The sequence below is a fragment of the Rhinopithecus bieti genome, unplaced genomic scaffold, assembly GCF_001698545.2.
Source record: "Rhinopithecus bieti isolate Rb0 unplaced genomic scaffold, ASM169854v2 scaffold_2453, whole genome shotgun sequence".
Taxonomy (NCBI): domain Eukaryota; kingdom Metazoa; phylum Chordata; class Mammalia; order Primates; family Cercopithecidae; genus Rhinopithecus; species Rhinopithecus bieti.
In genome coordinates, this window is record NW_016804447.1 from 6,693,866 (window position 1) to 6,710,276 (window position 16,411).

The following is a 16,411-nucleotide window of genomic DNA, read 5'->3' on the forward strand; positions in this document are numbered from 1 at the left end:
AAAAAAAAAAAAAAAAAAAAATCTCTAGTATGTGCACTGACATTAGACAATAAAGACCCTTAATTCAGGTTAAACACATTTATTTTACATCAATCAAAAATAATTAGCAGTTTTAGAATTTTTAGAGTTTATTCTTCTTTCAAACGCAAATCTCTCCCTCTTGCCTCTTCTTGAACTCTACACATATTTTAGAACTAAATGGTCCCTAGGATTGTTCATTTCTTTATATCTTTTCTTCATATTGGATAATTTCTATTGTCTATCTTCAAGTTCATTATTTCCTCTGTTATCTCCATTATGTTATTAAGCCCAGTCAGTGAATTTCTTTCCACATATTTTACCTTTAAGTTCTGGTATTTCTACTTGGTTATTTTCTGTTTTCTATTTCTCTTCTGATATTTCTTATCGTTTTATTTTTCTTGACCTCAATAAGCACATTTTAATAGCTGCCTTAAGTCCTTGTCTGATGATTCCAACATCTGAATCATTTGGGTGTTGGCCTTTCCCCTTGAAAATGGGTCATGTTTTCCTTATTCTTCATTGGTTGAGCAATTTTAGATTGTATTCTGGACGTTGTGATTTTGTTTTTTTTTTTGTTTTGTTTTGAAACTCTAGATTCTGTCATATTCCTCCACAGAATGTTGATGGTTTTGTTTTGACAGGCAATTAACTCAGGTAGAGTAAAACTGCAGAGTCTATCACAATTCAGGTGGAAATCAAATTTCAGTGTAGTTCTTATTATTTAGCTGCAAGGTGCTTTGAGTTTGCCCTGTGCATTACTTTCATTCAGGAGTTAGCCAGACACCCAAGCAAAGTTTCCACATGAAAGCTGGAGCTCCCCTTTTCTGGCGTTTTCCTTTCTAGGAATACCCACCTCATTTCCCAGCAGTGATGGCTGCCCTAGACACTCTCCTCTGGTTTCTCAGGACACAGAGATCTGAGTTTTCCAAAGAAGCTTTAGCTTTCCTGTTCTACACTTTTTCCTCAGGCTAAACTCTAAAAATGAAAAACTCACCCTATGCCCATCTCACTTTCCAAATTTTGACTCCCCTACAAAATCGGCTTGCCTTTTGTTCACTCCCCTGAGAATTTCAGGCAGGCAGGTATGTATGTATGTATGTATGCATGCATGCATGTATGTATTTTGTAGTTTTTTAGTTGTTATCTGTGGGAAGGTTAATCTTAAGTACTTACTCCACCCGACTGGCAATAGAACTCCTCCAGAGTTCTTACCTTTAAACTTTGCCAAAAACCAGGTCTTCACTTACCCAGTGTTATAATTTCTTATACATTCATTAATATTTGAATACAAATATACATTTTTATTCATGACAAATACATTAGTTTTATTTATCAGCTAAAATTTGAGAAATGCAATGCTCACTTCAAAATGATCACATAAGCAGAATTAGAAATCTTAGAAGCTCTCAAATTTCAAAACTAATAAAACCAAGAGCTTAAAATTCTAATCTCCTCCATTATTCCATACTATAAATAACATATGTAAAGTATAGTTAAGATTGAAATGCAATGCCTTTAAAACTGTTGCTTATAATTTAGATTCCTTCAAATTTAATGGAACCTATGTTTTAATCAGTTCAGAAAGGACCATCCTCATTTGTACTAATGAGAAAAGATCCCCCATTAACATATTTAAAAGTTAAGTTTTAAAAATCTCAAATGTCATATTCTTCACAGTAACTCTATTTGGCTTTCCTAATTTATCCAAACATCTAAATTTTCAAATTGTTTACCATTGTTTATATTTACAAGAACATGTCCTTTTGATTTTTACAGATGTTAACAGGTAAAGAAACTGCTATGGTCTGAATGTATGTGTCCCTCCCTAGAAGTCATGTGTTGGAATCCTAACTCCCAAGCTGCTGGTGACGAGGTCCCAAAGGAGGTGATTAAGTGATTAAAATGGAATTAGTGTCTTTATCAAAGAGGCCTGAGTGAGCTTAGTCACCTTTTTCACTATATGAGGACAGAACAAGAAGGTGCCATCTATGAACCAGAATGCAGGCCCTCACCAGGCACCAACTCTACCGGTGCCTTGTTCTCGGACTTTTCAGCCTCTAGAATCATGAGAAATACATCTCTGTTGTTTAGAAGTTACCTAATTATTGGTGTTGTATAATAGTGGCCTGAATGGACTATGACAAAATTCCACTAATCTGAGGACCAACGCAAAGAATATTAACAAACCTCCTTTAATCATTAAAGATTTAATGATTTAACGGCAGATGATTTAATGGCAGATGACAATACTTACCTTTCATTGTGGATGTTACCTGAATGACTTATCTAGAAATGCTCAGTTGGGGGAATCTTTTATCCCTGGCTATGCAATAATATGCAATCATGCTTTGATTCTTAGTTAGAAATTAAAGAGGAAGAATCATTTACAGAGTGTTCGCTTCTAATTTTTCAACTGGATATTTTTCTACTTGGGGCTATCTTTGAGGTTTTAGTTGTAGGAAGCCTTGGCCAGTGCCTCTCTAGATGCCTACAGGCTGAAGGATCAAAGCTACTTGCCTCACATAATGCATTGTGTGGGCATACTCCTTGGTAGGCATACTTCTGAAAATCAGATTAGGACATAACATGATTTGAGGTTCATTTTCATTAGAAATATTTTCTTTAAAAAAACCCCAAACTTGTATTTTAGGTTCAGTGGTAAATGTGAAGGTTTGTTACATAGGTGAACTTGTGTCACTAGTGTTAGTTGCACAGATTATTTCACCACCCAGGTATTAAGCCCAGTACCCAATAGTTATCTTTTCTGCTCCTTTCCCTCCTCGCACCCTCCATGCTCAAGTAGACCTCTGTGTCTGTTGTTTCCTTCTTTGTGTTCATAAGTTCTCGTCATTTAGCTCCCACTTAGAAGTGAGAACACGCGGTATCTGGCTTTCTGTTCTTGCGTTAGTTTGCTAAGGATAATAGCCTCCAGCTCCATCCATGTTCCTGCAAAAGACATGATCTCATTCTTTTTGATGACTGCATAGTATTCCACGGTGTATATGTACCACATTTTCTTTATCCAATCTGTCATTGATGGGCATTTAGGTTGATTCCATGTCTTTGCTATTGTGAATAGTGCTGCAATGAACATTCGCATCCGTGTGTCTTTATGGTAGAATAATTTCTATTCCTTTGGGTATATACCCAGTAATGGGATCGCTGGGTTGAATGGTAGCTCTGCTTTTTTGTTTTTGTTTTTGGATTTTTTTTGAGGCAGTCTCACTCTGTTGCCAAGGCTGGAGTACAGTGGCGCGATCTCAGCTCACTGTAATCTCCCTGTTCCCAGGTTCAAGTGATTCTCGTGCCTTGGCCTCCTGAGTAGCTGGGATTACAGGCATGTGCCACCATGCTTGGCTAATTTTTGTATTTTGGGGTTTTGCCATGTTGGCCAGGCTGGTCTCGAACTCCTGGTCTCAACTGATCCTCCCACCTCAGCCTCCGAAAGTGTTGGGATTACAGGCAGGAGCTACCGTGCCCAGCCAGTAGTTCTATATTTAGCTCTCTGGGCAATCTCCATACTGCTTTCCACAATGGTTGAACTAATTTACACTCCCACCAACAGTGTATTAAGTGTTCCTTTTTTTCTACAACCTCATCAGCAACTGTTATTTTTTGGCTTTTTATTAATAGCCATCCTGATTGGTGTGAGATGGTATCTCATTGTGATTTTGATTTGCATTTCTCGAATGATCAGTGATATTGAGCTTTCCTTCATATTTTGTTGGCTGCATACATATCTTCCTTTGAAAAGTTTCTGTTCATGTCGTTTGCCCACTTTTTAATGGGATTGTTTTTCTCTTGTAAATTTGTTCAAGTTCCTTATAGATGCTGGATATTAGACCTTTGTCAGATACATAGTTTGCAAATATTTTCTTCCATTCTGTAGGTTGTCTGTTCACTCTGCTGATAGTTTCTTTTGCTGCGCAGAAGCTCTTAAGTTTAATTAGATCTCACTTGTCAATTTTTGCTTTTGCTGTGATTGCCTTTGGTGTCTTTGTCATGAACTCTTTGCCCATCCCTATGTCTAGGACAGTATTGCCTAAGTCGTCTTCCAGGGTTTTTAATAGTTTTGGGTTTTACATTTAAGTCTCTAATTCATTTTGAATTAACTTTTGTATATGTTGTAAGGTAGGAGTCCAGCTTCAATCTTCTGCATATGGCTAGCTAGTTATCCCAGCACCATCTATAAAATAGGGAGTCTTTTCCCCATTGCTTGTTTTTGTCAGCCCTGTCGAAGATCAGATGGTCATAGGTGAGCAGCCTTATTTCTGGGCTCTCTGCTCTGTTCCATTGGTCTATGGGCCCATTTTTAGAGATATTTTTCTTTCTCTCCATTCTAGCAATCAAGAACACTTGGGTAAATCTTTCAAGGTTTCACTGATGCTAGATATCCAGCATCAGTGAGCTGAAGTAAAATCTTCTTTCTATTTCCTTTGAACCCTGGCCTAAAGCCCTCTTTTTCTAATATTCAGAATATGTAATTTTTTATCTAATACTTCCCAATATTACTTCTTACCTCATTCTTTCTATCATTTAAAAATGCTGGCTGGGCATGATGACTCATATCTGTAATCCCAAAAGGGAAGCTGAAGCGGGAGGATCACTTGAGCCCAGGCGTTTGAAACCAGCCTGGGCAACCTAGCGAGACTTCATCTATACAAAAAAATTTAAAAATTAGCCAAGCATGGTGCAGTGTGCCTATAGTCCCAGCTACTTGGGATGTTGAGGTAGGAGGATTGCTTGAGCCCTGGGAAGTCAAGGTTGCAGTGAGCCGTGATCATGCCCCTGCATTCTAGCCTGGGCAACAGAGTGAGACCTTGTCTCAAAACAAAGCAAACAAACAAAAATGTTGCCACAGCCTTACATAAATGCCCAATAGATTTCAGATACCAGGTAAATATTGAAGAAACTCAAGAAGCAAGGCAAATAATTATTTGATTCTGTCTTCCTCAATCTTATATGGAGAACAATTAATATTCTAAAAAATACAATTTTTAAGTTGGATGTCTTTTGTGACCATTAAGTAGAGGAAGTAAGGGTGAATGCATAGTTTGTAGAATTTGAAATATTTGTATTTAACAACGATGTTTCAGAAAAATGAGAAAAACCCTTCTCAAAGATATCATCTCCCCTTAGCTATAAGCAGAATTTGGCAAGTGCAGCAGTTGAAACAACCTTCTTTTATAGAGAGTTTTGCTTGTTTGTGGCATTTTAGTTAATGAACAGGATACCCAATGTCATAAATAAAATATATTACAGGAAATCTGAATAGACCAGAGAACATTTAAACACATATGCTGTGTCACAGGCCTTCATGAATGAAAACGGATGGCCTAAAGTAATTTTGTTTTTAATCCAGACACTGTGGTATTTCAAGGCTGTTCAAGTGCCAGGATTAAATCAGTTTGAAAATTACATCTCCCTGATGTTAGTTGGTGATTTTTAATTTCTTAGGCTTTTATCCGCAAAATCATTTTCAAACAAAAGGAGATATGATAGGTGGATAAAAAAACATGACCTTTGAGTAAAGTGTGGTTTGTAACTATTAAGAAACTGATGTAAACAATTACATACCATGAAGCACAGATAGCTATCCACAAATTCTCAAGGCTGTTTCTTCTACCAACATTGAATTTCTGAGGTGGAACAATTGAACTTCATTTGGTTTTAGCTTTAATACTGACAATTCAAATTGGAGTAAGTACTATTTTGCAATAAAATTTCCCTTATAAGAAAAAAGATGTTTATTGTACAATCCCACAGTTAAAGAAAAAAAAATCCCATGTGTTCTCTTAGAGTGTGTATCTTTAACAGGGAAATCTTCAAAATTCACTGAATCCATCTCTAGGTTTACATCTAAATAATAAGTATTAAGTAATAATGTTACAAGCTGCTGCTATTATGTTGTTACTATAGAATATGGTTAGATCAAAATAAATCCCAAATAGAGTTTAAAATTTAAAAAAATCAAGACATAAAAAAACTAGAAGAAAAATAATATAATATTTATCAAATCTCTGGGTGAGAAAGGATTTTAAAACTTAAAATGATAAATGAATCAAAATCAAAAGATAAAGATCAACTGGTTTATCCATATAAAACGGTTGTACATTAGAAAATAAAATTAAAAAGCAAAAAAAATTGGGGGGAAAATGTTTCAACATTCATGACAAAATGTATGCAATATTTAGCTCCCTAAATTATAAAGAAATCATACTGTATACTGAAAATCAGTATACAGATGGGCAAAGAACACAATTGCAAAAAGAGGAAATAAGAATAATAAAAGAGATTTTTAAAATTGCTTAACTTTACCACTAATCAAATAAATGTGGAGTAGAGTAATAATGAAATATTCAAAGCAGTTTATTATCCAGTATTCCACACATGCCTGGCAAGGGTAGGTAAGGGGTGCTGAAGTTGTTACAAGTCATTCAGAAAGCGGAGTGGTAGTGAAACAACACATTCTACTGGCAATATTTTAGAAAAACAGACACTTCTATACATTATTGGTAGAGAACAAAGTAATACCATCCCTGTGGAGTACAATTTGGCAATACTCGTCAAAATTACAGATTCACTCCAGCACTTTTGGAGGCTGGGATGGGCGGATTGTTTGAGTCTAGGAGTTGGAGACCAGCCTGGGTAACATAGCAAAATGACAATACAAGAAAAGGGATGAGAAAGGGGTGGGGGGAGAGAGATTCTTCAAGAACAAGGGACACTGCTATGTTAGGGAGGTTAAGAGTAGGAGCCAATTTATGGTAAGCAGCAAAATGGAATCATCATCAGTTCTTAGGAATACGAGAAGTAGAAGAGAGTTACACAAGCATCAAGTAAGTACTTTGAAAAGTTGCCTAAGGTGAGTGATGCTTCTGCCTACCCTCCAAGCTACATGATTTATTTTGCATATTTTGTCAAATCTCCCTATTACCACTGTCTCTCCTAGTTCTATCAGGAGAAAAGGGAAAATACAGGAAAAGGCCAGCCAGTCAGCTAGTTTCACCATGATTCATACACCATGATTTATACACAGCATTCATACACACGCTACCAGAAGAAGCTGGTCAATCCTGAGATCCCCTATGCCTCAAGGGCTTTGTACGTGTCTCAGTAAAACAATGTGTAAATTCAAAAGATGTAAAAATTATAGCATTACAACCAATTTGCAATAAAGGAATCCCATTTACAAGAAAGTTTATGATTGTTGGGGGTGGGGTAAATAAAGGAAAGGGATAGATACTTTTGAATCTATAAAAGAGTATCAAGATTCTATAATAGATGGTATCATAAAATAACAAAGAGATATAAGAGATAAGATGATAAAATAGACTGAAGATCTGAATTCAGAATTCCAATTCCATTGCTAAACTTACATGGCTGTGGAGGATGAGTTACTTAAACATCAGTTGATTGATTCATGAATTTAATTATTATTCATTAAGCTGGTACCATGAGTAAGGTACCAAGCCAAATGTTGAGGATACAGCAGGGTATAAGACAGCTATGGAAGAAAATTTAAATAAGTACCAACAATACAGTGAAAAGACTATAGAAGAGTAGGTATCTCTGATCTAATCTGAAGGAGTTATGGAAGGCTTCCTGGATTAATGTTAAGGTCAGAACTAAATCTGAATTGTAAATAGGAGTTAGGGATCTAAAATAGGGTGGGAAGAGTGCGCTAGGCAGGAGTAAGAGTACTTGCAAATGCCTACAAGTCAGTATTGTGTATTACATAGAAAGACCAAAGAGATTATCAACTGATAATTATGAAGGCTGCAGTTACAGACCAGTTGTTAGATAATAATCAAAGTGGACAGTAGAATTTTTTTTATTAATTCAAAATATTTTTGAGTAGTCATTATGTGCCAGATACTATTCTTGGTACTTGGGATATATCAATGAACAAAGCAAACAAAAGTGCCTGTCCTGATGAAGCTTATATTCTAATACAGGGTGAAAGACAATTTACAGCAATCATAGTATAAATGATATGGTACATTAGAACATGATAAGTGCTATGGGTCTGGTGGACTGGGAGTCCAGGGGGGTGAGGGGTATTTTAAGTAGAGTAGTCAAGAATTGCCTCAGTGAGTTGGTGGTGATTAGGAAAAGACTTGAAAGAGAAGAGGAAGTGAGCTTTGCAATTACTAAGACAGAACACATTCCAGGCAGACGGAAGAGCCAGCACAAAAGCCCTAATAGGACTGTGACTGGTATGCTCTCAAACAGCAAGAAGCTGGGCATGGCAGAACAAGTAGGCAAAGGGGTGAGTAGCATGAAATGAGGTCAGAGAGACAATGAGGGATGGAGGCAGACCCTGTAGGATCTTGTAGGCTACTATGATAATTCATGATGAAGCAATTGCAATAGAAGCAAAAATTGGCAAATGGAACCTAATTAAACTGAAGAGCTTCTGCACTGCAAAAGAAACTATCAACAGAGTAAACAGACAACCTACAGAATGGGAGAAAATCTTTGCAAACTATGCATCTGACAAAGGTCTAATATCCAGCATCTATAAGGAATTTAAATTTACATTTAAAAAACAACCCTATTAAAAAGTGGGCAAAGGATTGAGAACAGACACTTCTCAAAAGAAGACATACATACCACCAACAATCATATGAAAAAAAGCTAAACATCGCTGATCATGAGAGAAATGCAAATCAAAATCACAATGGAGATACCTTCTCACACCAGTCAGAATGGCTATTATTAAAAACTCAAAAAATTACAGATGCTGGTGAGGTTGTGAAGAAAAAGGAGCACTTATAAACTGTTGGTGGGAGCGTAAATTAGTTCAATCATTGTAGAAAACAGTGTGGCAATTCCTCAAAGACCTAAAGACAGAAATATCATTCGAACCAACAATTCCATTACTGGGTATATACCCAAAGGAATATAAATTATTCCCTTATAAAGACACATGCATGCCTATGTTCATTGCTGCACTATGCACAATAGCAAAGACAGGGAATCAACCTAAATACCCATCAATGATAGACTGGACAAAGAAAACGCTGTACAGATACAGCATGGAATACTATGCAGCCATAAAAAATGAGATTATGTCCTTTGCAGGCACGTGGATGGAGCTGGAGGCCATTATCCTTAGCAAACTAACACAGGGACAGAAAGCCAAATACTGCATATTCTCACTTATAAGTGGGAGCTAAATGATGAGAACACATGGACACATGGAGAGGAACACATCAGGGCCTATCAAAGAGTAGAGGGTGGTAGGAGAAAGAGGATCAGGAAAAATAACTAAGGGGTACTAGCCTTAACACCTGGGTGATAAAATAATCTGCACTACAAACCCCCATGATACATGCTTACCTGTGTAACAAACCTGCATGTGTACCCCTGAACTTAAAAGTTTTTTTGTTTGTTTGTTTTTTTTAAAAAAAGAAAAGAAAAAATGGCATGGGTCTAAAATAATTTCTGCAGGTGGAGACTGAGCCTGGCCTTGCATGAAAAAATAGATAACTGCCATGCAAATTTGAGGACAGCCAAGTTCAAATAGACTGATGAGGGCCAAATCGGCATAAATTTCTCTTCTTTCTCTAACTTATTTCTGTGGAAATGTGGAACAAATAAACAGTCTCCCAGACTGAAGGATTTTGAAGGTTCGTATTCTAGCTTTGGGAAAAAAGATAACAAGAAAGCAAGAGAGTTTAAAGCCATGGGAAAATAGTCTGGGACAAGGATAGAGGAAGTACAGTGAAGCCAGGAGGAGTCTAATAGTTAAAATAAATATTAAATAATGTGGCATAAAAATGTTAAATTCTATTGCAAATACCTAATGATTACTTATAAGTTAATCTTTGATAGTTTAGTCTTCAAAAGATATTTTCTTGGTTAAAATCATATTTGCTTTCTTTCTTAGGCAAAATAACTTTAGAGAGTATTTCTCTAGATGCTACCTACAAGCGCTGCCTAGATGCCCTCAGGTGGATTCTCCTTCTGCTTCAGCAGTCAGTAGCTCAGCTGCAGTCACTTTCTTGTCACCTTTAACTAAACGGAAACTCAGAAAGGTCTGTAGTTTTTGAAAACAGATGGATTTTTTTCAAATTTGTAACCTAAACCACTTAAGAAGTTGAATGTAACTTCATAGATGGTTTTACAGGAAATAAAAGATCAAGTGCTCACAAGGTTAAATTTCAGGAAAGCCTTCTTGGATACGAAATAAAGGCGGGGTGTAAAGTGAAAACAAAAGTAGCTGGAGTTAGGTCATTTGATTTTACACTCTGTACTCAAAACTGCTCCTCTCTGTCGACTGCAACAGGTTGGTACTTTATTTCTTTTCTCATTCTGACTTGAATATGTTTTTTAAGCCCAAAGACCTTGTATATTTACTTATATAGAGGGAGTCTTGATGCATAAAAGTTTAAATGCTTACTTGTAAAACAAAAAAACAGTTACTTGAAAACAGCTGTACACTTTAAACTTAAATGAAAATCTTAATATAGCAAGAAGAAAATATGATTTTAAATACCATTACTTGTTGGTAAAATTTTTGTTAAGGAGAAAACAGGTTTTGTTATATCACTTTTTTTCACTTTCTTTTACAAGTACTGATTTTTTTTTGTTCTAATAGTAATTACAAAGACACTTAAAAGTGTGTCTATATATCTGCCAGAAGGATCATTTCTACAAATAATTCCATTTCTACTCTTTTTTACTCACATTTTTAGTAAGACTAATTCTTACTTAAAAATTCCCTTCCTTAATATATTATAATACTTGGTCATATTATTCCTTATCATCAGGTTCAAGATTTTCTTATGAAAGAGAAAGGAAGAACAAGGTTCATATTGTGTTAATAATTAATGCATAAGAACATGAAGACCAGAGTAGTCTTCCAGATTGGAACTTTTAACTAACCTTAATGATAAAAGAGTCATTTAAAAAAGTTGGCACCTGGTTTTACATAATGAAAGCAATTCTGCTATGTGGTATCTTTCTTCAGAGCCTTCTTTTCTTTGCTATATTCATTCAAAAAAAAGTTAGCAAACATAAGAATGTTCTTTTGAAAATGTACTATAAGTTGGCACACTGTTTTAGAAATAATATTTTCATTATTGATTCTATAAGAATATTTGAGATACTTAAAAGGACAAAACAACCCAAGGAAGATAGAAAGTCTAAAGAAAAAGGAAAACAAAATTCAGCACTATAGTAAAAACACTGAAAGTCATTATTTTATACATTCCATACATTCCAAAACTTATGAATTCTGTGCAAGCTTATCTTAATACTACGGGGTGCTAGTAGCCAACACAGTGCAATAACAATATTGACACAGAAGATTGCTGGCATACTATCTATCCATTCTAGAATAATAGCTTTATATCTGTAGGCAAAACCTTTAATTTGATAAATATTTACTGAGAAGCTACTTTGTGCCAGGCACATTAACAAGATTCTATTTACAAACACAAATCAAACAGGTCATGCTTTGAGGAACTTAAAACCTAGAGGAACAAGGTAGTATTGGAAACGCATCCTTTCCATAGAATGGATCAGTTCTCTGAGGGGTATGTAGAGATTGCTAATACATCAGGAAAGTCTTCTGGGGAGGTGGCATCCGCGTTAATTGAGTAGGAATTGGCCCTTCCAGGGAAGGGCAGGAAATCATATGGTAGATAAAGGAACAGAATGAGCAATGATGTAGACAGATGCTGCTGCATGGTGGGTGCCAGCCCACTGCTGAGAAATTAGTCCTACCACTGTCTCCAACATGGACACAGAGTAGGAAGAGGTGGCAGAAGCCGGGGATGGCACTACATTATGAAGGGAGCCTTGGGTGTTATGCTTAGGAGCTTGGATTGTGGCTTTCAGGTGAAGAGATGTGTCTTCCAGATGAGGAACAAAACAGAGGAGAGGCAGACTGGCGATTCAGAGATCAAATACTCCGGTGGAAATAGGAAAAACGTTTTTGACAAGGAGGTATTGAGGAGGAGTAACAACAGGGTATCAGTTAGAAAGATACTGCTTGGTCAGGTGCGGTGGCTCATGCCTGTTACCCCAACACTTTGCAAGGCCAAGGCAGGTAGATTGCTGAGCCCAGGAGTTTGAGACCAGCCTTTGCAACCTGGTAAAACCCCGTCTCCATCAAAAATACAAAAGTTAAACAGTCTTATAACAATCAATCAATCAATGGACTAAAATTTAAAAATAGGCCAGGCTCGGTGGCTCACGCCTGTAATCCCAGCACTTTGGGAGGCCGAGGCAGGTGGATCACGAGGTCAGGAGTTCAAGACCAGTCTGGCCAACATAGTGAAACCCCATCTCTACTAAAAATAGAAAAAATTAGCCAGGCATGGTGGTGTGTACCTATAATCCCAGCTACTTGAGAGGCAGGAAAATCGCATGAACCTGGGAGGCAGAGGTTGCAGTAGCCGAGACTGCGCCACTGCACTCCAGCCTGGGCAACAGAACGAGACTCCATCTCAAAAAGGAAAAAAAAAATTAAAACTTAAATATTAGAAAGATAGTGCAGTAGGCTAGGTGAGAAACATAATAGCTAAATTGTGCAAATGTGTGGAAGAATGCAGATTAAGAGAAGACAGATTCAAGACCTATTTGGAAGGCAGAATCAGAACTTAGGAACTGATGGGGAATCAGGGATGAAGGTAAGAGAGAAGATAAGAATGAAGCAGGCTTACAGTTTAGATGACTAGAGGATAGTGGTGCTACTTAAAAACAGTATACAATAAGCAAGTAGTGACCAGTTTTGGAGTGAAGATGGCTAAAGGAGATCTTGTTTTATAAAAGGCAACTAGTTAAATTTAGTACAAATGCTGAGAGAATTTATTTAACTTATTTAAATGTATAAATAACATCAAAATCAAAATTTAATTAAATAAACCAAGTAATTTACTATTTTCATTTTTATTCAATTTGTTGTAGATGTACTTTTAAGATTCACAAAATTATGTATGTACAGATTATAACACTATTTATTCTTTCTAGTTAAAATCTAATTAAATTTTCATATTTTAAAAATCATTTTTACATAAAAGTCTTCGCTTTTATTTAGGATTTAATGATTAAGAAAATTCTCCAGGGCATTATGTTTATTGCCCTGTGCAAATCCCAGTTCTTTCACACAGAATTGTACAAGCAAAGTTTGAGTAACTGATCTTGGGGTCATATTCCAATGTGGCTCCCATTAAAGCATTTCAAAGAGTGCTAGATTCAGGCTCATATATTATGTTACAGCAACAGGCTATACTCTAGGGAAAGAACAAAACAGCTTGATAAAAAACTGTTTCCTTTTAAGCATATTTAGACAAGTATCTATCCTGTATTCTCTTTGCCATCTAGATTGGAGCCATGGCTTTGGAACAGAACCAGTCAACAGATTATTATTATGAGGAAAATGAAACGAATGGCACTTATGACTACACTCAATATGAATTGATCTGTATCAAAGAAGACGTCAGAGAATTTGCAAAAGTTTTCCTCCCTGTGTTCCTCACAATAGCTTTTGTCATTGGACTTGCAGGCAATTCCACGGTAGTGGCAATTTATGCCTATTACAAGAAACAGAGAACCAAAACAGATGTGTACATCCTGAATTTGGCTGTGGCAGATTTACTCCTTCTATTCACTTTGCCTTTTTGGGCTGTTAATGCAGTTCATGGGTGGGTTTTAGGGAAAACAATGTGCAAAATAACTTCAGCCTTGTACACACTAAACTTTGTCTCTGGAATGCAGTTTCTGGCTTGTATCAGCATAGACAGATATGTGGCAGTAACTAAAGGCCCCAGCCAATCAGCAGTGGGAAAACCATGCTGGGTCATCTGTTCCTGTGTCTGGATGGCTGCCATCTTGCTAAGCATACCCCAGCTGGTTTTTTATACAGTAAATGACAATGCTAGGTGCATTCCCATTTTTCCCCACTACCTAGGAACATCAATGAAAGCATCGATTCAAATGCTAGAAATCTGCATTGGATTTGTAGTACCCTTTCTTATTATGGGGGTGTGCTACTTTATCACCGCAAGGACACTCATGAAGATGCCAAACATTAAAATATCTCGACCCCTAAAAGTTCTGCTCACAGTGGTTCTAGTTTTCATTGTCACTCAGCTGCCTTATAACATTGTCAAGTTCTGCCGAGCCATAGACATCATCTACTCCCTGATCACCAACTGCAACATGAGCAAACGCATGGACATTGCCATCCAAATCACAGAAAGTGTCGCACTCTTTCACAGCTGCCTCAACCCAATCCTTTATGTTTTTATGGGAGCATCTTTCAAAAACTACATTATGAAAGTGGCCAAGAAATATGGGTCCTGGAGAAGACAGAGACAAAGTGTGGAGGAGTTTCGTTTTGATTCTGAGGGTCCTACAGAGCCAACCAGTACTTTTAGCATTTAAAGATAAAACTGCTCTGCCTTTTGCTTGGATACATATGAATGATGCTTCCCCCTCAAATAAAACATTTGCACTATTCTGAAACTCAAATCTCAAACGCTGTGGTCGCAACTTACAATAAAGAATGGGTTGGGGAAAGGGGGAGAAATAAAAGCCAAGAAGAGGAAACAAGATAATAAATCTACAAAACATGATAATTAAAATGAAAAATATAGGAAAATAATAGTAACAGGCATAAATGAATAAGAACACTCTGCTATAAAGAAGAGGAGCTTTGAGGTGATAATTTTGTGTCTTGGTTGCAGTGGTGGTTATACAAATCTACACAAGTGATAAAATGACACAGAACTGTATATACACATTATACCAATTTCAATTTCCTGGTTTTGACATTATAGTATAATTATGTAAGATGCAACCATTGGGGGAAACTGGGTGAAGGGTATCCAGGGCCACTCTGTACCATCTTTGTAACTTCCTGTGAATTTATAATAATTTCAAAATAAAAGTTAAAAAAACAAACCTACTATGCTATAAGTTAGGCCATCTAAGATTATTAAAGAGGTTCATGTTAAAAGGCATTCATAAATATTTTTAATTATCTGAGTTTTAATACAAGAACAATTTCCCTGCATAATTTTAGTACTTGAATAAGTATGCAGCAGAACTCTATCTTTTTTCCTGTTTTTTTTTTTTTCAGTTTGTAAGTAATTTTATAAAACCCACCTCCTCCAAAAAAGCAATAAAAAAAAACTATAATAAGCTTTTCTGATTCTTTTCAAAACATTCCTGGTAAGTTCCTAAAGACAATTTGCTTCTATGATGTCAACTTTCTTAGTACTAACTGGTTATCATGACAAATGTTAGATTTATCATGTATAGTCTAGGTGTAATCCTCAGATTATCATTTTCATCTGGGTTCCAATTTCTTAACTTCCTAAAGAACTCATCCATTTATATGAGTCTATCACTGCTGATTGACTAAAAAATATATTATCCCATGCATAAAATGTCCTATTTTCATTTAAACACTTTTTTTTGAGTAATAAAAATATGTACCACAATAAATTATTAATAACATGTACAACTTATCTTTTAAAAAAATTTGCTGTAAATTATTATAATCCATGTGATATGCTCCTACTAAAATTAAAATTTGCCAGCAATTACATTGGTCAAAAATAGTAGGCACTAACGAATTTTATCTCTAAAACTACAAAAAATGATGTTTTCTGCTCTTAAACATCACCTAACCAACACATGTTATTTTAAAATTACTTTTTCTTTCAACCACTATTTCTAAGTTTGAAAATACTTTCACATGCAGAATTAATTAATTTTTCATTTTTTTGAGACAGCGTTTCACTCTTATTGCCCAGGGTGAAGTGCAGTGGTGCCATCTCAGCACACATCAACTTCCACCACCTGGGGTCAGGCGAGACTCCTGCCTCAGCCTCCCCTCCCAAGTAGCTGGGATTACAGATGCCTGCCACCACACCTGGCTAATTTTTGTATTTTTAGTAGAGACAGGGCTTCACCATGTTGGCCAGGTTGGTCTCGAACTCGGCCTCAGGTGATCCACCCACCTCAGCCTCCCAAAGTGCTGAGATTACAGGTGTGAGACACCGCACCTGGCCTACACATGAAGAATTTAAAGAATTATGATCATGAAACTGATCACTATGTATCATAGAATTATTCTAGCATAGCATCTGGCACAAAGGATCAGTGAGTTAGATGAAAAAATTAGGCTGAACACTCACCACTGCTCCACCACTTCTTGCCATTAATTACATAGCTATCTTCATCTCGTTGGATGCTGCATTCAATATTTGTGGCATCACTTGAAGCTACATCAGGTTCTATAAATAAACAAGAGCTGAATTTACAGACAGGCAGATATCATCAGTAGGCTTAGATAAGGATATGGAAACTTTAAAAACAAAGGCATCTTTATCTTTTCTTTTTTTTTCTTTTTTTTTTTTTTATTATC

General features: G+C 36.3%; 2 protein-coding genes across 2 annotated transcripts in view; one reads left to right on the plus strand and one right to left on the minus strand.

Moving 5' to 3' along the window:
• The window catches only part of ACAD11 (acyl-CoA dehydrogenase family member 11), a 94,456-nt gene that overhangs the window by 27,150 nt on the left and 50,895 nt on the right, over nucleotides 1–16,411 (minus strand). The window contains exon 13 of the mRNA XM_017868402.1: nucleotides 16,182–16,280. Coding sequence (XP_017723891.1) covers nucleotides 16,182–16,280 — 99 coding nt within the window. The remainder of the gene's footprint in view (nucleotides 1–16,181; nucleotides 16,281–16,411) is intronic.
• On the plus strand, nucleotides 10,229–15,600 carry ACKR4 (atypical chemokine receptor 4). The gene is made up of 2 exons (XM_017868407.1): nucleotides 10,229–10,315; nucleotides 13,360–15,600. Exon 2 carries the CDS (start codon nucleotides 13,369–13,371, stop codon nucleotides 14,419–14,421), a length of 1,053 nt encoding a protein of 350 aa, XP_017723896.1. The 5' UTR covers nucleotides 10,229–10,315; nucleotides 13,360–13,368; the 3' UTR covers nucleotides 14,422–15,600.

Coding starts and splice junctions, on each gene's coding strand:
- ACKR4 (XM_017868407.1), top strand. CDS start 13,369: ATGGCTTTGGAACAGAACCAGTCAACAGATTATTATTATGAGGAAAAT.